Genomic DNA, 22,495 nt, shown 5'->3' on the forward strand with positions numbered 1-22,495 from the left:
CAAGCTAAAAACAGCAGAAGAAGTAAGCAAATCTGGATTCTTGCAGTTTAACTCATTGGCTGCCAGTGACGTCTACAGCGGTCAATTCAAATTGCATTTACTGTGTCTTTACTGCGTCAACTTTTGTTTTTCAACAGGGGGAGGCGGGGTGTTGCAAAGCTTGTCAATCAACATGAGGCTCCCAAACTACTGTGGGTGAGAGCTGTGAACTCTTTGGATGAGAGATCAGCATGGATATGAGGGGAAGATGAGGGATGATGTCATGTCGCTCTGCTCGAAGTAAAGTTACCACAAAAACTGCTGGTGACCCCTGGTGACCGGTTGCAATATGGGTAAAAAAAATCCATCTCCCCAGTCATTCCAGATGGGCTGTGGTCAAACTTTAAAAAACAAATACACCTTGTAGAAATGTTTCTCACATCTGATTGTTGTGGTGATTTGAAGATACTATTGGGCTGCCTTGTATTCAGATCCTTTTTTTCTGAAAATTTTTGTTTTCATTAGTTATAAGAGGTTAAAAACAAGGCTTTACATCACGTTGATTGCTGCAGGTCTAGTCTTTAACCATCCCAAAGCAACACGTCACCCCGCTGTTAATCTCTCTTCACTGGCTTCCAGTAGCAGCTCCAATCAAATTCAAAGCTCTTCTTCTGACTTACAAAACATGTAAACATCGACAAGAATGGCTCTTGCCTACCTGGGGTCCCTCATCCAGGTCTACACTCCTTCTGGCCCACTAAGCTCTGCGCGTGAAAGACGCCAGCCCAGTGTGGCTCCAAATCTCTAGCCAGACTCTTCTCCTCTGTTGTTTCCAAATGGTGGGATGAATTACCTAACTATATACGATCCACAGAGTCCCTTTCTACTTTAAGAGATGTCTGAAGACTCATCTGTTCAGGGAAAATTAAAGCACTTAATCTGAGCCTTCTCCCCTTTGTCTTCAGGGGTAGAATGAGTCAGAAAGTCTCAGATCCAGCTCTTAGTGAATTTTCAGCACTAATTACTGAATGTTTTTGAAGGTTGAAGTATATTGTTGCAGCAATTAACTAGGTTTTTCTATCTTTATAAATTTTTGCTTGTGCTGTTTTGGATAAAAGCATCTGCTAAATGTAACTGTTGAACTGTAAATTTACAGCTGCCGTTCTTGTGTATTTTGTTCGGGGATTGTAAAGAGAGCCAAATGATAAGACTCTCCAAAGAAAAAAATAGTTATTATTTTTGTCACCTGGCTCCATTCAGTATTTTGGCTTCAAAACCGTACAATGGTAAATGGTGGCGCCACGCTGTCCACTCTATATACAGTCAATGGTTGCAAATGAGAAAAGTTCAAGCAGCTCACACTTGAACTGAGGATGTGCCACAGTAGTTCAGAGAGAAGGGTAGCAAAAGTGTGAGAAACGATGATGGAGATCAAAGGATGGATTGTGTTCTCAGAAAGTGCGTTATCTCTGTTTTTGTTTTGATCAGAAACAGGAAGTAAGACATGGAAGAGTAGAGTCTACTCTTCTTCACAAAGTCATAGAAAACAATATTTTGTGGATCTTGAAAGATCGTTCAAGATGCTCTGAAAATGACTGGCAGCCAAAGCGTTAATTGGACTTCATGGTTTGTCCACAGGGGGTGCCAAATCCACACAAACGTTGAGATCCTCAAAGCGGCTCGAAATTAAGCATTTGGTGTGTGATACTGATGCTGTAATGGAGACATGATCCTGTATTTAACTACACTTAAGTCTGCTTTATATAATCTGTAACAGCATAGATTTATAAATTAAAGAGCAAAATATTCAAAAACATATCTGAAGCGTCACTATCATTGCAAAACTGTTGTGTTTGACTAGTTTGAACTTTTTTTTTCTGTTCAGCTTCTGTCGCCGTGCTTGAATCCAGCCTTTCACTTTGACTGAGATTATTCTGGTTTATGAATTCCAAAAGTTTTAACAACACAAACCAGAGGATTGATCAGGATTTTAGCCACCGATTTCCTTTTTTTTTTCTTTTTGGATACAATCTAGTGTGATGGCTGAAATATGATCAGGTTACTGAAAAACATCTGGATCCTGAACGCGTGGCTCTGATCTCTGTCTATAAGAGATAACAACCAGCTAGATTCAGACGCTCAGCGTGACACCTCCTCTGGGCGCTAACCTGCTGTGTTATGAACTCAATCTCCCCTCGTTGATCTCGGTCTCAACCTATTTTTACTCCTCCCTCAGTGTGTGCTTGGTTTGATTTGTTTTTTTGTGACACTGCAGGTTATAAATCTGAGCTCTGTGTGTTTGGGTTGAAGTGACCGTCAGTCTGACAGCTGAGTGGTCGCTCAGGCTGACAGTTGTTGTGTTTGAGGAGCGGCAGGATGTCTCATTGGATGGTTTGTTTCTACTTTCAGACATTCAGCTCGCACACATTCGCAGAATCAACAATCACAGAAAGTAACATCAGCAGCGCTCTGAGACATTCAGTCAGATTTCACAGGACATTTTTTTTTTTTACACACGCTGCTTCCTGTCCGAGCAGCTACGACTTCCTGTCACAAACACAAAGAGTAACACAGCGTATCATCAGCTCAGACGCACGACAGATTATCAGAGCACAGAGTTTACACATGGTCATGGTTCGGCGGCGGCGGGGAGAGCAGGTTTACTTCAGCTTGTGCTGCGTAGAAGCAGATCTACAGTGTTGCTAACAGACTGGATCACTGACGTCGGGTCAGTCTGTGGAGTTTCACCTCATCCACACCTCCAGCAGCCGTCTGAAACGCCTCACACTGTCTCATCTGAGCGTCTCTGGCGTCTAACACTCTGACTACTGCGGTTAAGATTTCTTAAAGACGTCACTTTGTGTCTGGGAGTGAGTCGAGGTTGAGGTGTGACGATTAGCAGCTCTGACGCGTCAGACCAGGAGCAGCATCACAGACGGTGAAATGCATCGTTTCTCCTCTAATGAGCTCTGCAGACTTTGATGTTTAAAGCCGTCTGATGTAGACTTAAAGGGCTTTGATTCAGCATGTGCTTGGAGTGCTTTGGATTGTGGGAAATTGAGTTCTCCTTGATTTCTTAGACTCTGGAGAACTTCTCAAACATTTGGAATGAGTCTACTCCTAAAACACGCAGAAACACAGCTCACAAACTCTGCAGAGCATCAGAGGAACGAGCACATCAGCGTGATGGACAGATTCAGAGCAGGAGACTGATCTGAGTCAGGGAAATAAAGGGGTCAGATTCACAACAATAAACTGGTCTCATCAGAGCAGTGATGGTTCATTCAGGGCAATAAATGCGTCAAATTCAGCGGGGTCAGATTCAGAGCAGCTGACAGGTCAGATTTGTGTCAGCGGACTGGTCTGAGTAAGAGCAGTAGACGGGTAAACCAGAGTTCCTGTTCGGGGTAGATATGTCAGATCGGAGCTGTAGACAGGTCAGATTAAGAGCAGTAGACGTGTCATGTCACAGTCTTTCTAATATCAGTCACATCCCATCACACAGCTTCCAGCGTTAAACTCTTGTGCAGAGACAGAACCTCTTGAGTTTCCGCGGCTCCTCTTCAGACTGCGTCTCCGGCTGCGGGCGGTGTGGATGCAGAAACTATCCAGAGGTGCTGCTACATGTGGTGGGCCCCGTCGGGTCCTCGAGGCGGTCTCTTGGTGCTTTCGTTGGCGTTGGAGGATGGGGGGCCACCGCGGGGCTTGGTGGTGGGTTTCTTCTCCCTGGAGGAAGGACGAGTCTGAGCGGCAGAGGACGCCCCCACAGCGGCTGTATGAAGGCTGCCGCCAGGCTCCACAATGGTGTTTATAACTACAGCAAGAAAAACAGGACAAAAGAACAACAGGTTGATCATTTGTGCATATCTAAATCCTGTTACGTGACATATATCTATAATTTATCGAGAAGCTGAGACGTAGTTTGGTCGTTCTAGTAACAAACTTATACCTTATGCAGACGACAATGAGAATATGTTTTATGAGTGATTTCAGACAACAGCTTCATTTCATTAGAGATGCTATGAGAAGGATTTGTTTTAATGTGACTGCCTCATCACCTTCTGGCCTGGAGTCTCACATACACTGTCGTAAAGATGTGACTTTTTACCAGGCATGTTTGTTTTGGAACAAATTTTCTTTGTTCTAATCAACTTTTTACCAGATACAATGCAAAGAGGCAAGGTTTTTATCAGTTCAGTTACAGAGACATGACAACAATCAAATGTCGTCAGTTTGTTTGTTTGGTCAGTAGCCTGCTAAATGTAGTGCTATCGGCAGCCCGGTGCTATAAGGTATCTGTATGCTACAGTGACAGCAAGCTAACTGTCAGTTACAGTTATACAGTAGTTTAGTAGCCATCCATATGGAGCGCTAATGATAGCCCGGTGCTTTAAGACGTGTCTGTAATGTGTAACGTTAGTAAATCCTGGTTGTGTCCTTCCAGTCATCTACCAATCAGAGCTAACGTAACCTCACTCTTCATTTTATTGATAGACTCTCAAGTTTGAACAGACCACTGCAGAATAACTGCTGACTGTGGGTTGGAGTCAACATTAGCGCAAACAGTTTAGCCCTTTTAGCATTTAGCTCAGGCTCTTGTTCTCTCCTATTTATCTTTCTTCTGCTCTTCTGTCCTTTTTCTGTCCGACAGTTAGGCTCCAGTGTCCACCATCACTACAAAACTAATCACAGAAATCGTTTTCAGCAGAGAAAGACACAGATCTCTCTTCTTACTACTAAACTTCATCAGTGGCTCGGTGTTGTCATGGAGACAATCCTCACAGCCCCTTTACAACACAACCCATATTAGGATGAAATTACAACGAGTAATAACAACTCTATTTCTGATGATTGAGTTGCCACCTTTCAGGGATTTAGTTGACCTCTGTGATCTGAAATCTTTTGACTCCAAAGGCACAGTGAGTCTGTTATTTTGGGATGCGTTTTTTTGAGTCATAATCAACAAAAAATGTTACGCCAAGCAAAGACACCTTGCACACTGAATCTTCTATTAATTGGAAAACTTTGCAGAAGGAGAAAAAATGAATGATTAAGCACTAAGAAGTCATCAGGTCTTCATTAATTATCTAAAACATTGCCCGAAATTCTCAAAAATGTGTCAGAAAATGTCAAAATGTGATGTTTCAAGTAGGCTATGGCGTCTCTGAATAGTCAAACTACCCTGGAAATGAGCTGGGCAGATACGAGAATAAACAAAAGATCAAACCTGTTCAGGAAAAAATAATGATTGATGCCAGTTTTGCGTTTAACCTTTGAGAATTCAGACAAGAAATGGACTCAGTGTGCAAAGACCCCAATGCTTCATTATTTGATAAAAGTCAAGAACTTTTATCTAACCTGAGAAGGATTCATGGTATCACACATGCAATGTTTAAATCAAGTCCAAACAAACGTCCTCATACCTTCCAGCTGTCTCTGGACTCTTCTCAGCTCTTTCAGAATGGAGGTGATTTCCTGTAAAATCAAATGGAGAACGATAAGATATTTCAAGCTACTCTCTCCCTAAACTAGAGTATCATCCATGTGAAGAGAAGTATTTGTTGATGAACCTTGTTGGAGGTTTTCAGGATGGGGACTTCATTCTCAGCGTTGATCTTGGCCTCTATCTCTTCCCAGACTTCGGCTTTGTTCTGGAAAAGGACCCTGAAAACAAACAGAGATCAGGGTCAGAGGGAAACAAAACTAAAACTCACAAAGCTCAGGTGAAGCGTTCCAAAGCTAAACCTGATCTGGACACAAACTGAAACACAAACTGTTCTGAGATTTTTCATTTGTTTGACACTTCATCATCAGTTTTCTTACTTCATTTTTTCAGCCAGCTGCTCTGTGTTCTCGCGGATGGCCTGGGACAGCTGAGACACGGGGTTCAGCATCAGGTTGTCCAGAATCACCTGAAAGAGTTTGTTTTCAGAGACACAGAGAGACCAACAGTGAAATGAGAGCAAGCGGCTCAGACACTGACAGCACAGACGTCTACATCTTGATGTCCCAGCACACCAAAACTAACTGCAGCAGTGTCAGTGTGGTTTGTTAAACTGTAGGATATGTTCACACTGCAGGCTCAGGTCTCAGACTGTGGGCTGTGACTGTAGCGATGATGGGCCAGAAACGACTGTGTTTGAAAAGCGCAAATTAGCTCTGTTTAGCTTCACAACTTTCAAGACCAACACTTCCTTCAAGTGGAACTCAAAGTTATCAAGTTGTTTCTTGTTTTGATTTCGACGACAGGCAAGGGTCGGTCGGAAACAAATTGGAACACCGCTGAAAGGCAATGGCAACATGGAGCGTTTGCTTAGGCTTGTTAGTGAAAACTAGCAGAGTTAGCGCTATTAAACATTGGTGGAAAGCCAAGGAATTCACCAATATATCACAAAATAACAAAGACAAATGATTTATGTCAAATTATCAACTGTCAAGGGTGCTATATCAGACCTTATCAGATGTTTCTCAATTTATGAACTTGGAGCTTTCGGAATAATTTGTCAGCTACTGCCAGAAGCTAGTAGCTGACGAACCACTACTACCACACACAATCCAATCTGAAGGCTCTATTAGCTCAAACTTCAGCTGTAACTGACAGCACAGCCTCTAGGGGGCAATAGGAGTGTGCTAGATGTTAGTTTTTTTTAAACCAGGGACCGTACTCACATTCAGTCATTAAGCAAACGGGACCATGAGTCCTAAGGTTCAGTTATGAAACGGGCCGTTTGGCTGCAGCGTTAGCCGCATGCAGGACTGCAATCAGCCAGGACACGCAGGTGCAGATTGCATCAAACTGCGCACGACTACCACTCATAAACAGCAATAAACCTGGCGAGCGGTAACAGTGTGACTGAGAGATCAAGAAAAACATTTTTTAGCCGGAGAAAAGGAGATTTTATTACAAGAATATATATAGACGAATAGTTGTTATTAGTGAGTCAATCAGGTAAACAAAGAGAAAGAGAAAGTTTGGCGATCTTGAACGGAGTAAATGTCATGTCTCCGAAATCTAAGTTTGCTCTATGGCTACACACCACCACTCTTCCAAAGGATAGTCCACTGTCTTTGCATATTTTGTCCCTTTAAACAGCCAAACAAGCGCTGTAATCCTGCCTGCAATGGTGGGGTATACCTTCATTATATTTAACGCTCTTTTGAGCCATCAGCCTTGCTCATGCATATCGTTAATCAATTTCTTTTTTTCGCTATTAGTACAAATGGTCCATTTTCCCTGCTAATGGGTTGTCATGCATACGGGCCCTGGTGATGTAGCGATGCCTGTTTTTCAGAAACTAGCTAACTGGTAATACTCCCCCTAAGACAAACCAGTTAGGTTGCCATGACCACTTCTGTTGAGATTACAATTTCTGAAAATAACATTTCGAGACACACTGAGCTGCAGTGTGAACGTAGCCTCAGTGCCTTTAGACAGTGACCTCTTCGCGGTTCCACGGACGGCGTTGCTTAGAACCGGTCTCCGGCTCATTCATGTTCGCGTCCAGGCCCGAGACGGCAGCAGAACCTGGAGGAACCTTCTGGTAGTTTAAACTGGCCTCAGGGATATGTTGGACCAGCTGGAAAGAGAGTAGAGGGAGTCTGGCTCTGGTGATCCAACCACTGAATATCTGATATCAAACCAGCGAGCAGCCGGTGCTCCGTGAACTCATGCACCAAGTCAACATGCAGCTGCGATGGTGAGGGCAACGGTGTATGCAGTGAATTTTAGTACTGCTGGGATACGGCGTGTTAACAACGACAGGGAGACGTAGGAGTGCAGGAGGATCCTAGTGGTCACCAGCTACAGCTGCATGAACTGTCAGGACAACAGTAAAACCAGTTCATCAAGGGTACCTGAGTTCATTAATGACAAAACTGCCGAACAGGTCCAAAATCACCTGAGCAGGAACCAGCCAGAATCTGTTCAACGCAACCAGATGAAAAAATATTCTCCAGCAGATGTCTAGTATACACTATATTAATAGGATTACGGTCCTACTTCTACTGAATTATAATAAATGTTTCAGATCAGGGCTGAGAGAAGTAGCATAGAAAGCTTAAGGGTAGAACTGAGTTGGGTGGGTAGGTTGGGGTCACATCTGAAGAACAGAGGTAGAGCAACGTAGGCATTGACAGCAGGGGGTTTCAGCTAGATTACCAAAGTGAGGCTTTGTTCAGAATCAGAATCAGAAACACTTTATAAGTCCCCAGGGAGAGAATTTGGTTAGGAGTGAGTCAAGGTCTGGTAGAAAGAAGTACCTGGACAGGGAGAGTTGGTCTTCAGAGTAGAAAATGGTAACTTTGGTCAGGTACATAAGTGCAGGGACAGTTACAGTAGGGAAGGGCCAAGTTGGGTCAAGGTTTATTCTGGTACAGTTGGCTAGTGATGGGCCAAGTAGAGAGGAACACGTTGGGGTCTGGGAGATCTTAATAGTATTGGGTAGTTCGTTTGACAGTACCAGGAAAGGTTGGCCAGAATTCCCAGACAAGCTACCGTACTGACCTGATCATAAAGGGGGTGTCATTTTTTAGCAACAGCAGAGACTGCCACCTTTTTGTAAAGCAAGTGTCAATCACGGCAGAAACGCAGTGACAGGAGATGAAGCATAGAAAGGTGCGGTGATTGTCCAGAGCACAGTGGACCAAAAGTTGGACGAGTTAACTAACAAGTTTGGCAGAGTTTTGATACTGATTTTAAGATAATGATACTTTTGAAACAAAGATCTTAGTGATTGTTTCTCAAGCCAAAAATGAAAGCAGTCAATGATTGTCTGAGAATTTCAATAAGAAATAGTCACAAAGTAAATTTTGGTTAACAGTCTTTTTCTGAAGATTGGTCTTGAAAAGATATATTTGGGTCAATACGGTACTTTAGGTAGAGAAAGGGTAAAGTTGGGTAAAGACATGTTAGTTTGGAACGATAGAGTGATAATGCATTGGGTTTTGGTTAGATTTATATACCGATACACCTCGACATGACATTAAAATGAAGGGCTAGCTAAGGAAAAATCAGCTATTTTGGGGTTGGGTAGACTCTTGAACTGGTACACCTATTGTTTCATCCAAACCTTGATGGTTCCTGCTTAGATTTTTTTGCACTATCTGTAGTTTTGTCATTAATAATCTTTCATACTACACCACTCTGTCAGACAAATCTCAAAACAAGGAAACCAAATGTGAGTTAGGGCATCCAACACCAGTGAGAGGGGAGTGTTAGGATCAGTGATGGAAGGACACGGTGATGGAGGAGGGGAACCAGATACAAGGCAAGGCGGACTGATGAATCAGAGTTGGACACCTGAGATGGTCGAACCCCTCGTGAGTACTGATAAGATGGCGTCTGTGCAGCAGGACAGAGAAATGAGTCATGAGAATCCAAAGCATGATGAAGCTCCTGTCATTCAACCTCGAACCTGAAACAAAACTGCAGACAGCTGAACCTGTCCAGCCAACGTACTTTTGATGGTGTGAGATCAGTGATAGAGATGGAGACACACTACGTAAGGAAGACCTGGTCTGAAACAATTGTTCTCAGTTTAACTGGGAACACACTGAAGGAAACAGGTGGCACAAAGTTGAAACAAAAGCAACTGATGTCTGAGGAACTACAGTCGCTTTTGTTCCACTGTGACTCCTGGATTACGTACTTCCAAGATCCCAACAGTATCTGTTCACTACAAAACTCGAAGCAGAGTTTTATGTCTGGTGTGTTCCCAGCTTTTGAATCTACATTAGGTATGGTGGTTGTGGGGAAGGTGATGAATGTTTGGCGGTTTACTGTTGCCCACCTCCTCCCTGGCTGAGATGGTGGAGGCTGGCGTGTTGGGCAGCGAGCTTGGTGAGGTGGTTGTGCCCATGCCAGAGCTAGGTGAGTCTCCATCCCCAGCAACATCGTGGATTTCTTTTGCCAAGATGGCCAGATCTTTGGCCAGGTCCTGACTGAGCCTGGAGGAGAAACACAAGGAGCAGGTCATCAGGTTGTTTCATCTCCAAACTCGAGGTGATGATGGATATTGTTTTGTTTTTACTTGGCGATCTCAGCACTGTGAGTGGACCAGTTCTGGTAGGGGTCTCCATCATTCTGGTCCTCGTCTTCCTCTGTTTCCAGGGAGACTGACTTGGACCGGGTGGCTGCTGTGCGGTGGCCGCGTTGTGTCTGGGCAGAAGCGGAGGGATGGGAGGAGCGTTTGGCTTTGGAGTTCCCAGCACTCGCCTGATATTCTTCATCGGAGGACGAGGAGAAGTCTGAACCCTTCTGTCTGCGGCGAGAACCTGTGAATATTTCATTCATGTTTATTTTACAGAAGAATTTGCCTGTGGATGATGTCAGGGCTGTGTAACTCCTGCAGTCTAAGGGATTTAGGTTTGATAAGTATCAGCAGCGTCAGATCTGCAGTTTGGGTCGAGGCTTTGAATAAATCAACACCATCTGAATGTGACTTTCCCTCTGGTACAGTCTGGAAATGGATTGATGCATTGGAGCACATGTTGACTCGGAACATGACAGAGAGCCATGGAGACTGATGCGCTGAAGCAGTGTTTCCATGGTAACAGCAGCAGACTTCACTAACCCACCAGGGACAGAAATCTGATGTGATCCACAGCGGTGGTAAAATGGCAGACTTCACTGAGGAAATCGGAAACAAAAGCTGCTTTAAACAAATCTCTGATGCAGCTGTGCATACACAAAAGATGGCCAGCTGTTTTCTCATGACCAAGAATCAATTATCAATCAAAGTCATTGAGAATCATTTGATTAAATGATAGTCTCATTGTTTTCAATCATCAGGTAGTTCCTGGTTAACCCTTTAACTTTCACTATATTAATGCAAAGGACATTACATCTAATTTTAAACCCTTAAAAGTTTCATCCAAGGAAAACAAAACAAAACAAAACAAAACAACAACTAATAAAAAAACGATCAAAAGACAAAATTAAAAATAACAACCAAAACACAAAAAGACAAAAAACTCAAAAAGACAAAATTAAAAAAAGCTGACCAAAATGACAAAAAAAAAAAAAAAACTAAGACCAAAATAAAATAAAATTTAAAAAAGTAAAATAAACTACATAAAATGAAATAAAATACTTTTTTTTTTTTTAAAAAAAAAAAGGACAAATCCTTTTTTAAAAAACATTTTTTTATTATTTTGGCAAGATCAAAAACCCTAAAATCCAGAAAAAATAAATTAAGCTTGGTGTAACCCGTTCAGGTTTCACTTATCTAAACATACTTTCAATGGGATGGAGTGACTCAAAAATTAAAAAAAAAAAAAAAAGCTCTACCAAAGGGTTGAACTGAAAGTTTAAGGATTGAGATGCTGATATAAACCTACAGGTCTAAATTAAAGTATCTGACAAAGTTCCACTTGTTGATGTTAAGATTTTGGAAAAGCTATTGATCTAAATTGGATTTCTATAGTCCCGAATTTGCACTTTTCAGTTTGCCTTTTTAAAACCAGACCATGTAATAAAGGTGAATGATGATGATGTCTACAGACTAGATCAGTAACCCTAATTTTCTTAAAAAATGCACATCATATGTGAGTCAGTTTTGAGGTTTTATTCTTGGGATCTGACGTCTCAACTTTTTTCCAATCAAAGACTTAAATTAAATAATGAAAAAGAAAAAAGTTGAAAAAGAAAAATAATAATTTTTGAACAAAAAATCATGGTTTAACATTGTCAAACAAAAAAATCCAGATACTTCTATACATTGCTTTTTTTCTCCCAACCCCTAAACCCCTAAAAGCGACAACAGCTGAATCCTCAGTCACTGTTTTTTACAAGACAATGACTAAGACTGAGACATGACAGACTTTGAGACCTTACAAAGTGGTCTCAAGACTGACACCAAAATCTGATAGACTGAAGGAGACAGAAACTGAAAGCATGCTGGATAGACAGTATCTAAATAAAGAGTACGTCTACATTCTGAAAACAAAAATCCAAACGAAACTTACTAGTGCTGGGGTACTTGGCTCCGCTGGACCGGGTTCGTGTCAGTGGCTGCTTCCCCGGAGCCCCACCCCCTTTTCCAGCAGCTGCTTGGCGGGCATCACCCCCTGAGGTCTTCTTGGTGCTGGCAGCAGACTCAGAGTTACGATTAGAGAAACCGGGGCGGCCCGTGGAGGAGGTCTCATTGTCACTGGGAGTTGTGAAGGAGCCAGTTCTCTTCCTGGGCATTGCTAAGATGTCCAGCCTGGACAGCTTCTTCCCCTCTGCAGACACTTTGGCAGGTGCAGTGATATGATCAGAATTTTGGGAAGCTCGGTCCGTCTCTGTACCTTCATTATCTGAGGCTTCACCGAGTCGGGCTCTGCGGAGCATGGATGCCCGAGTTGGTCGTGGTGCTGACAGGCTGTTGGAACGGGTCAGAACCTGCTGCGACGCCGTCTTTGTCGTCTTCCCATTGTCCTCTTTCTGAAGAGGGGCGATGACTTTCTTGCTACGGCTTGATGGACGAGACACTTCATGGTCAGATGATGTTGTTTCTGTCCACTGTTGACCAGAACCCTGCTGGCCCTCTGACAGGTCCAGAGACCCACGGTTTCCGGCACTGCGGCGCATCTGAAAGCGCTTGGTCGCCTCTGCCTTGTTTGATGAGTCTGGAGTCACCTGGTTACGGCGTTTCTCAGAAAGCCGTTCACGAGCTGAGAGCTGACGGCCTTTCTCTTGGATGGATGGGCTGGAAGAGGATTTCTCCTTCTGAAGGCTGCTGATGCTGGGACGCTTTTTGGGAGCAGAACTGATGGGGGCATTTTTGCTGCTCACCTGGCTCACGGTGCTGGCTGTATCTACGTCTGATTCCCCAGACAGAGAATCATCCATGTGGGTGGAGGAGCCTCCTTTCTTTGAGCTCCGTCCAGAGCCAGAGGAGGGGAACCTGGTATCCAGAGAGGACAGAGTTCCCTCAGCTTCCTGAAGGAAGGACTGTGTGTCCTCCCTCCTCTGCTCCATGTCTCTGATAGATGGATGGCTGGAGATGTGGGGAAGCTTCTTCATCTGGACTGTGTCACTGGGCTGGTCTTTTGTGAAGCTTTCCTGTCGAACAATAGACGATATACCGCTGTCTGGCGTGGGGACAGAGTCCTTGTCTTGTATTTGGAGGTTTGGGGCAGAGCTGTTGGGTTTGACACCTGTCCTCCTTGGTTCATGTCCACTCAGGTGTCGGATCAGGATAGTCGTAGGGGGAGTTTTTGCTGGGTGTTTCTGTACCCTCTCGGACTGCACAGGGCTTCTGGCTTGATCAGGTTTACTTGGAGTGTCTTCAGATCCAATGTAGAAGGAGGTGGATTTGGTGGAGGGAGACACCTTGTCTGCACCTCTGAACTGGGGACCAGCACCACCAGGAGACACAGATCCAGTCCTGGCCTGATTTTTCTTTGCTTTCTCAAGAACTGGTCCATCATCTGACCTGCTAGCGTCACTTAGGCTGTCTGGGTCCACTTCATCCTGAACTGACAAGCACTGATTGGAGTCCTGGTGGCGAGGAGTACCAGAAAATCGGTCCAGGGCTTCCTGGCCGTGGTAAGGTTCGTGCCGAATCAAGATACTCGGAGGAACACTATCCAGCTTCTCAGGAGGCACCTGGGGCAGCAAACGTCTAGTCCTGGAGCTGTGGCTGGACTCTGACTCAGAGTTATCATAGCTGTAATTCCCCATCGACCGGCTCATGAGGTGCAAATCTACAGAAAGAGTTCCTGATTATTCAAAAGTAGACAGTGCACAGATCTGCTTCTCAGTCTTACAAATTGAGTGCAACAGTACCTTCCAGACTTTCCTCTTGAGGTGGAGTGGATCCGGGTTCGGCATAGCTGTCTGCCAGACTGGCCCAGCGAGAAACCCATTTTGGTCCTTCGAGACCTGCTGCATTTGCAGGTGGAACCTGAATCACAACACAACAGTCAAAGAAATGCTCAAACAATAGAAGTACAAGGTCAAAGAATCCATCAAGACTCAGCAGAGTAAAACATGAGAAAGGTCAAACTGAAGGAACAACAACACAAATCTGCGTGCATTGGGATCAGATCATGCTACGTGGGTCCTGGGTCAGTTTTCAGTGGTTTTACCTGTATGGGGCCTGACGGGGAGCCGCTGATAGCAGCTGGGTAAAAGCCATGCAACGGATCCATTGTGCTACCATCGCTAGGCAGGTTAGCTTGCTCATCCTTGCCATCATTTATTACAGGTCTATAGGTCCCTGTGCTCACACCACTGTACTCTGGAGAGTCGAGGACACCAAACACCTGTCAGAGCACAGGGCATGCATGAGGAGGGGGTCGGATCACAGCGAGAGGAAGGAGCAACAGGGACAAGAGGTCACATGCAACTCTGAAGAGATTTATAGATTTCACTAATGAAAAAGTTCTTAGATTTGTCTTAGATTTCTCTGCAAAACTACTTTTGTGAGTGTTTATTTTCAAAGTAAAGACCAACTGTACCCACCACTGTGAAGAACAGTATGTATAAATCAGAGGAAGCTTGTCTCTGCCTCACACAACAGTCTGTACTGGATCACCAACTGAAAACACTCTACTGGAGTAATGTGGAGTTCACCTGATCGATCATGTTACGAGCCTCCTCCACCTCTTTGTCCTGCGACTCTGTCTCGATGGTGTAGGTCCCGGCATCGCTCAGACTATCGTCTTCCTCGTTCCTCATCATCCTCTGGGGACCTTTGAGGTCTCCGGCACGGACACCCAGCGGCAGCATCGGGGACATGGGAGGTCCAGAAGGTTGGGCTGGGGAGGAGGTCTGGCCGGCAGCACTGCTGGGGCCTGAACCTTTTGAGGCTGGTGGATGCTGTAAGGGGGAGGTTGGGTAGGAGACTGAGGAGGCTGCTGGAGGTTCTTGTGGAGAGGGGATTCTTGCATGTGCAGGAGACACCATGACTGGTGGTGCAGACATCGGGGGTGGGGACATCTTGTCTCTTGTCGGGGAAGAGTCATGTCGACCAGAGTCCTTCAGGAATTCGGCAGCAAACTCTTGAGCCAGCTTGGACTTCTTCCCAACGCTGCCAAAGGGTCTTATGATGATCCCAGAGGAGGAGCGAGAGGAGGAACCAGAGGAGGCCACTTCCCCTTCGGTCTTCTCCCTCTTCAGGGAGCTGGACCTCTGGGGCCCACTGTGGCCCTGGCCCTTGAGAGGAACTGTCACCTGCTGGGTGGGGGGAATGTGGCCGTGCACAGACGCTGGCCTCTCGCCTCCTTTCCGCCGCTCCAGCTTCGCCTTCAGGGCAGAGTAGGAGTCAGCATGAGCGGGGTTGTGTGTGAAGGACTGCGAGCGTTTTTTGCGCGGGTTGTCATCAAAGAACTCGATAATAAAGGCCTGCTGGGTGAGGTGCTCTGGGTGGCCCTGCTTGGGGGCTTCTGTTTTTGGAGATTGAGTCTGAGGAGGACTCTGCGACAGGGGTCGCTCTGGGGCCACAGGAGAGGCTGGGGCCGGCCCAGGTGGGGAATACTGCAAAGGCTGGTGGAGTTTCTGTGTTGGAGGAGGGTGGTGGTGGACTGACTGACTTGACTGGACCTCAGACTGAACCTCTGACTGCTCGGACTGGACGGAGTGGTGAGATTTACTCCTCCCTTTGAGAACTGGATCTTCTGAGTCACTCTGGGTTCCATCGTCATGATGGTGACCTGACAACCCAAAGACAAACAGACCTTCATTCATCATCTTACTAGGAAAAATAAAGGCACAAGCCCTTTCCATACACAATCTATCGTCACATACTGAGCTTAGCTAGCCACTGTACAGCAGTAACATCAAACATAAAAAACTGGTGACCTCTGACCTTTCAGTGTCTTGATGTTCATGGCAAGGTCACTCTTTGTGCTGTAAACATCCTCACAAGTCGGACGTCGTTTCATCATGCTGACATCACTGTGGACCAGCCAATCAGCCACCTTGCTTTCCGCTGACATCACCTCTCCAGGTGTGCCAGGTGCCATGGAGGTCTTGGTGGGCAGAGCCTGCTGCTTCCTCTGGCGGGTGGAGAACTTGGTGACATGGTCTTTGATCTTGATCTTGCCGGGTAAGCAGTCGTCAAACTCGATGGTGAAGGAGGCGTGGCTCTGAACCACAGGCGGGGTCGGGGTGGGAGGGGATGAAGGGGCTGGGGGCGTATCCGTGTCTTTGGTGGGGATCTCATGAAGCTCTGCCCCCAGGGTTTTAGGGTGCTGGAAGTCCTTGGTTGGGATCTCGAAGTAACTGGGCTCACGATGGTACGAAGGGAAGACGGTGGTTTGTTGGGCGTCTGAAAACTCTGGATCCACTGACGGGGAGTCTTTGTGGACTTCTGACCAGAACAAAGACATTAATTGAAAAAATGAATAACTTCATGGTGCACTACTTTTTTAAAACACATAGTTGCAAAGTTCCTTCTATAATCAAACTGAGTAGCGGTCATGAAGTTAAAGGTCCCATATTATAATTTTGTCTTTTAGAGCAATTTGTGGGTCTTTGGCTTTCCTCCCAGCCCACAAAATGTGATATTTAATGACAAAACCTGTACTTAGTAGTGCTTGTGAATGTAAAATCCCGACCTAAAACGAGCTGTTTGGATTTTGGGGATTTTGGGGATTTACGAACGTCAGCGATTCCCTTTTTTGACCAATCAGAAGCAAGTTTGACCTGATTGGTCCACTGGAGCAGATACCCGCCCACTCCCCTTCCCGCAGCAGCAGCAGGGAGAATGCCAAAGTCAAAGAGCCATCACTGCTCTGTTTTTGGCTGTAAACAGCCACATAGTTCCATGCACAAGCTTCCCATCTCGGAAGAAGACAAGATTAAGTGTCTTGAGTTAATTTATCAAGGAAATGTTCCAGCTACACTCAGTAAAACTGTGCATGTGTGTGCTAGTCACTTCATGGCCAACTGCTTTTCCAACTTTGGACAGTCCAACAGAGGGCTAGCCAATAGACTGGTCCTGAATCCAGGCGCATTACCAACCATCCTCCAACAAACCTGGGACCCTGGAAATGTGAGTATTTTAAATGCTGTGTGCTGTGGAGCAGATGTAAGAGCTTTTCCTCAGTGTCCCCCCTGTCTCTGTGTTAGCTTCAGGATGCTAACTTTAGCTGCGGTTAGCCTGTTGTTTTAGTCTGTAATGCTATGGTAAACGAGCTTTGCTGTTTTCTAAACATTGTGCACTCGGAGCTTGTGGCGCCGCTCTCAGTGACGTGGAAGAGTGGGGCGGTATCAGCAGTGGCTCATTTACATATGAAGGCCACGCCCACTAAATCAGAGCGTTCTGAACAGAGGGGCTATGAGAGCCTGGAAACAATGCTGCTGTGCTTGATTTATTGGCTTTTTGGACCAAAACATGTTACTACCATTTCATGAAGACATCGATGATCCATATTAAACTGCAGAAAAGGAGCAGAATATTGGACCTTTAGAAGATATGTCTTTACCTGCATGAGGCTCTTCACTGCTCTGAACTTTATTCCCATAATCCTCCTCTCCCCACCAGGACGGCTGGCCATACAGAGGGGTGGGTCGACACACTGGAGCCTCTATAACACACACACAACATGCATTCCAATCAGTAGCACTTCCAGAATGATCTGTAGCATCATTTCTATGATTGTATACTGTTCAGTACCTTGCGTCAAACTCTTGGTACTCGGGGTTTTCTCAGCTTTGGTCTTCTCTTCAGCCTCGCTCCTGGTTCCTTCTGGAGCCTTCATACTCATCTGCAGCTGACTGCTATACTTCTCATGCTGCAACAACAGGAGGCGCCGTCACACACTTTTCAACAACACACATACACGATACACATATACACACACTGACCTTCAAGGCCTCCTCAGGTACTTTGTGTTGACTTTTCTCAAGGACGTAGACATGAGAATGTGAAAATAGGGTTAAGTAAAATAACAAATCTTCATTAAGTATCAAAATGTGCTCTTAGAAGTTTTCCTTTTGTAGAAGTTTAAAAGGTCAAGTGCACACAAAGGATATCATAGCCAAAGCGGATGATGTCGGACAGTTTGAGGGTGATGTAGGTCTGATCGGGAATCCTCAGGTCGTTCACAAACGTCTGAAACAAACAATCCACTCCATCATTTACCGTCACATGTATGGTGTGTATGTATTATAGTATTAATTAGTAGAATGTATAGCAGTGTGTTAGTCTCACCCCATTGAGGCTGCCCAGGTCTTTGACCAGGTGTTGGTCTGTAGTGGGGTTGTAGTTGATGACAGCGTGCTGTTTGTCCACGCTGCGGGACTGTAAGACACAAACAGGTGAGTGGTAGAGAAAAACAGTCAGTAAAAACCTGTCAGTGTCGTCAAAACTGGTTGAGAAGCACAAAGATGGTGGTCACTAGGGATGCACCATATTGGATTTTTTACCAATATTTAACAACTCATTTAGCCGATACGGATACGGATACGGATACGGATACTTTTTCTGCGCACATAACTGCAGAGATCATCAACTGTTTTCTGTATTGGAAGTAGCATATTGTCTTGTGGTGCATACCCTTTTCACATTTGTTATGTAATATTCATTTCTCGTGCAAAATAAGAAAAATATACGAAACTTGAAACTGTTTACTTATTTATGATGATTGCTTTCAAGCAAAAGAAAAATCAAAAAGATAAATCCTACTTGAAAGCTGGATTATGCTCTTTCTGAGAAAATTATAAAATAATCCAGGGGAAATTTGGCCAATTTCAGAGTTGAAAGTCAGTAAAAATAACCTCTGTTCACAGGGAACATATGAGAAGTGCAACTGTAGTCGGGAGCAGCTGACCTGCTGTGGCCTGTCACCTGAAAGTCTCGTCTAAGCTCAGCTCTTAAGTGGAGACCGTTGTGGTTTTGTTAAAGTGATTATCCATCCCGGAGATCTGTTGTTAGTAAAGTTTGATTTTTTAAAAGGTTGTTAACCCTAACCAAATTTAATTTGATAAATAAACCTTACCATTTATTTCATTAAACATTCCAAATTTACCTGTAACACCTGGTTTATGTTACTTCCTCTACTCCCTTCAGAGCTGTGGTTGTAACACTGCTGCTTCAATTCAAGTTTAACTTCAAACAGGAACCAAACCACAAAAACTTAAAAATATATCTGCAGCTTATTTTATCAGTTTATTATGTCAGTAAAATTTGGAGTATTTGCCAATATCTCATATTTTTAGGCCACTATCGGCCGATACCGATAACATGCTGGTAATATATGCCTCCCTAATGGTCACCATATTATGAATGCTGACCGTGAATGACTTCCTGCTTAAGTAGATACAGACAAAGAGGTTCAGTTAGGATCTATAAGTAAAAGAGACCTTGCACTAAATTTTTCCTGCCTTCAGTCCTTCGTATAGTGCATAAAGCTAGGTTATCAAAAAATCCAACCCCTTACAGTTTTCATCAATACAGGAATGACCTCCAGAGACAGAAGCTGTTGTATGGACCAGGCTGTGAACATGTTAACGATCGGCATCTTAATAAGGCTCTCTAGGGTTTGACTCACTCTTGGAAGCATACTCTAGTGGAGACTCCAGGAACTGCAGTGTCAAGAAATACATCAGTGATCTCTCAGTCTGCTTTCAGACCCCAGAGTCAGAACCAAACATGGCGAAGCAGCATTCAGCTTCTATGCCCAAAATATCTGGAACAAACTGCCAGAGGATGTCAGATTTTCTAAAACTCTCAGCTCATTAAAATCCAGGTTAAAGACTCACCTTTTTACGGCTATTGGAGTATTTTAACAAATCATTTAAAATCTTTTTTAACTGCACAACTCTCCACTGCAACTTTTATTTCTTATGTCTGGAAATCTCTTTTAAATGTCTTTTAATGGGGTTTTATTTTGTTGGCTTGTATTTTCTTATTTTTATCTGCTTTCTAATTGACTTTCAACTGTTTTCTTCTCACATGTTTTGCTGATTTGTATCTGTAAAGCATTTTGAATTGCCTTGCTGAAATGTGCTGTATAAGTAAACTTGCCTTGCCTCGTCTGATTGAACACTGAGATTGAATACTTTGATTAGTCTGAAAAGTTGGTTTGAACAGTTTGGATGAACGGTACCTCTGATCAGTCTCACCTGCAGCATCAGCTCACAGTCCTCCCGACCCACAAATATCATCTCTCTGGGGAGGCGGTGTCGAGTCCCCGAGCTGCTCACCAGGAACCATGAGGTCACACTCATCTTCACAGTCCTACTGGGAAACCCCAGTGCATCCTGGGAAACAGAGGCCAGACATTTCATTTTTGGAAAATGCTTAAAACTGTAACACAACCAGAAACAACTCTTGAACTACTCTCTACAAACACACCTGACTACACTGATAAATACAGCGAAGTACAGCAAAGACTTTGGTCCACCCATTGGCCAAATCTAAGATTTTACTACAGCATGTCTGTGTGACAGATAGAAACACTATCACATTAGCTAGCAGTGTTAAACAGAGCAGCAGCGCTAACATCTCAGACCATTTCCAGCTGCTTTTCATCGATTGGTGACTAAAGTGAGGATTTATTGGCACATATTTTCTGGCCCTCTGATCAATATTTCAATCAACCAATCAGCTATAAATACCAGCACTCTTTGCTTTCTGTTTGTTTCTGCCCTAATCTGTCGATCTGACCTCACAGAACAAGCCATCAGGGGTCATGTGACAAAGGTCATGCAGCTGTCCTGACTTTTAATAAGACCCTTTTCATGATGCGGGCTGGGTAAAAGTGTAAAATGTGCTGTGATGTCATTTCTCACCCTCAGTTTGATTATATCAAAAAGGTGTGATGGTGGAACCATTTATTACAATACAATGGCAATATTGTCCATTATAATCCCAATCCTTCATTTTCACCATATCTTGCGGCACTAATTCATATGGCATCCTCTTTTTGAGAGGGATCAGGCGCCTGACTGATTTCTCATCCATTCTGAACAATGTGGCTGTCTGTTTTGTTGCAGAATAACCCAGCCTGAGCGCTCCATCCTCGTGAATGGTGTAAAGAAGCAGCCGGAGTCATATAGAGGAAGGTCATGTGTGAATGTCTGAGAGTGGATGTGGAGCTCCTGTTGTGTGTTTACCTTCTTGTGCTTCCACAAAGAAAACACAATGAAATCACACACGAGGCACCAAGTATTTGCAGATAAATATGAAATGCGACAATATTTGTTCCAGTCAAGACAATGCAACAAGTTTTCCACAATAAGACAAAACAATATTCCTTGCTCAGGTACGACAATGTAAAATTACCCTCTGTCAATAAAATAAAATAAAATAAAAACAGTAAGCATTCAGTCACATACAATAAAATAAAAAGGTTATTTTGCTTTATATACAGCTGATACTTTATACCACACCCTGTATATCATATTAAGGCAATATTTGTTTTACCTATCTGTTCATCTATCGACAGGAAGTGCCCTCAGAGCAGGTCAGTCTGACTACCTCTATGACATCATCATCACCATCATCTTCATCTACACCTTCATCACCTTCATCGCCATTGACAACCGTCAATCAGATCACCTGAGCTCAACCACACCCATGACACAACCTGTTTACAGGCTTAACACACGTTATCATGCACGCGTGTGCCCGTGCACACACCCTGGATGTTGGATGAACCGGAGCGGCTCGTCACAAACATCCTACCGGGCCTCATCGCTTCATCTGCGGCCACAGGCCGGACAATCAGCGGGAGGTGCGGACAGACAGACAGACAGAGAGGAGAACAGGGGAGAGCGAAACAGAGAGGAAGAGACAGACGCAGACAGACAGATAACGGAACACAGAGATATCAGGACAGACAGACAGGTCTCTCCCCTCCTCCACGCCCTGCCTCCTCCTCCTCTTCCTCCTCCTCTTACCTCCGCTCCAGATGCTGCCGCCGATTCGCTGCTAAGATTGAAGCCGGGACTGTCACGCTATGGGGCGGGCAAACCATGAGAGATGTCCCGGAGCGGAGCCGGTTCGGATCAGAGTGGGGATAACAGGACCCGGATCACCGTGCTGATGCTGCTGTTATGGCATCTCCGTCTCCTCCTGACGCACCAGCTGCCACCCGCTGCGTCAACACGCACCGCCGCACAGGAAGACACACCGATGGGCCTTTGAAACAAAAGACACGGCTTCGTACCAGTTCAGGAGGGAAATTCTGTAACCATCCAAACTTTATATTACAACACAAGTGTCTCAGATTAATATTCATAAATACTAAACATGTACTGAAACAACGCTAAGCATCTTGGTCCCATGGTGACCAGAGTAACGGCTCTTATTGTGAAGGTCACCTGACTTCCGGGCTGAGTGTTTAACGGTTCTTCAGCTGATCAACCTGTACACACGCACGCACTCACACACATACACACGCAAGCACATACATGCACACACATTAAGCTTATCAATATGATCATAGAAATGGATTTTTTCATCTTGTGGTTATCATTTTGTATATCATATTTCCAGGTGGGGTCACGTGATCGGCTGGTCGCCTGGTGAAGGACGCTCCGGTTTGGGATGACGTCATATCTGAATGAAGAACAAAACAC

At 44.5% G+C, this 22,495-nt stretch overlaps 1 protein-coding gene across 3 annotated transcripts; it reads right to left on the reverse strand.

Annotated features, from left to right (window-relative positions):
* Positions 1 to 313: 313 nt before the first annotated feature.
* On the reverse strand, positions 314 to 22,036 carry cep170bb (centrosomal protein 170Bb). 3 transcript variants are annotated; one of them, XM_074684700.1, is made up of 20 exons: positions 21,815 to 22,036; positions 20,036 to 20,173; positions 18,123 to 18,212; positions 17,943 to 18,023; positions 17,777 to 17,833; positions 17,586 to 17,703; positions 17,395 to 17,496; positions 15,774 to 16,277; positions 14,540 to 15,618; positions 14,053 to 14,229; positions 13,751 to 13,868; positions 11,944 to 13,668; positions 10,008 to 10,251; positions 9,768 to 9,924; positions 9,278 to 9,319; positions 7,419 to 7,556; positions 5,803 to 5,891; positions 5,550 to 5,643; positions 5,403 to 5,454; positions 314 to 3,793 (listed from the first exon to the last, which is right to left on the reverse strand). In XM_074684700.1, exons 2-20 carry the CDS (start codon positions 20,138 to 20,140, stop codon positions 3,600 to 3,602), a joined length of 5,166 nt encoding a protein of 1,721 aa, XP_074540801.1. In that variant the 5' UTR covers positions 20,141 to 20,173; positions 21,815 to 22,036; the 3' UTR covers positions 314 to 3,599. The 3 variants fall into 3 exon arrangements, with proteins under 3 accessions (XP_074540801.1, XP_074540802.1, XP_074540803.1); XM_074684701.1 differs by lacking the exon at positions 9,278 to 9,319 and having other exon boundaries at positions 21,815 to 22,034; XM_074684702.1 differs by lacking the exons at positions 7,419 to 7,556; positions 9,278 to 9,319 and having other exon boundaries at positions 21,815 to 22,033.
* Between the last annotated feature and the right edge of the window lie 459 nt (positions 22,037 to 22,495).

The sequence above is a fragment of the Halichoeres trimaculatus genome, unplaced genomic scaffold (assembly GCF_033239565.1).
Source record: "Halichoeres trimaculatus isolate MK-OKI-2021-1 unplaced genomic scaffold, fHalTri1.1 fHalTri1_scaffold_13, whole genome shotgun sequence".
In the NCBI taxonomy this organism is placed as follows: domain Eukaryota; kingdom Metazoa; phylum Chordata; class Actinopteri; order Labriformes; family Labridae; genus Halichoeres; species Halichoeres trimaculatus.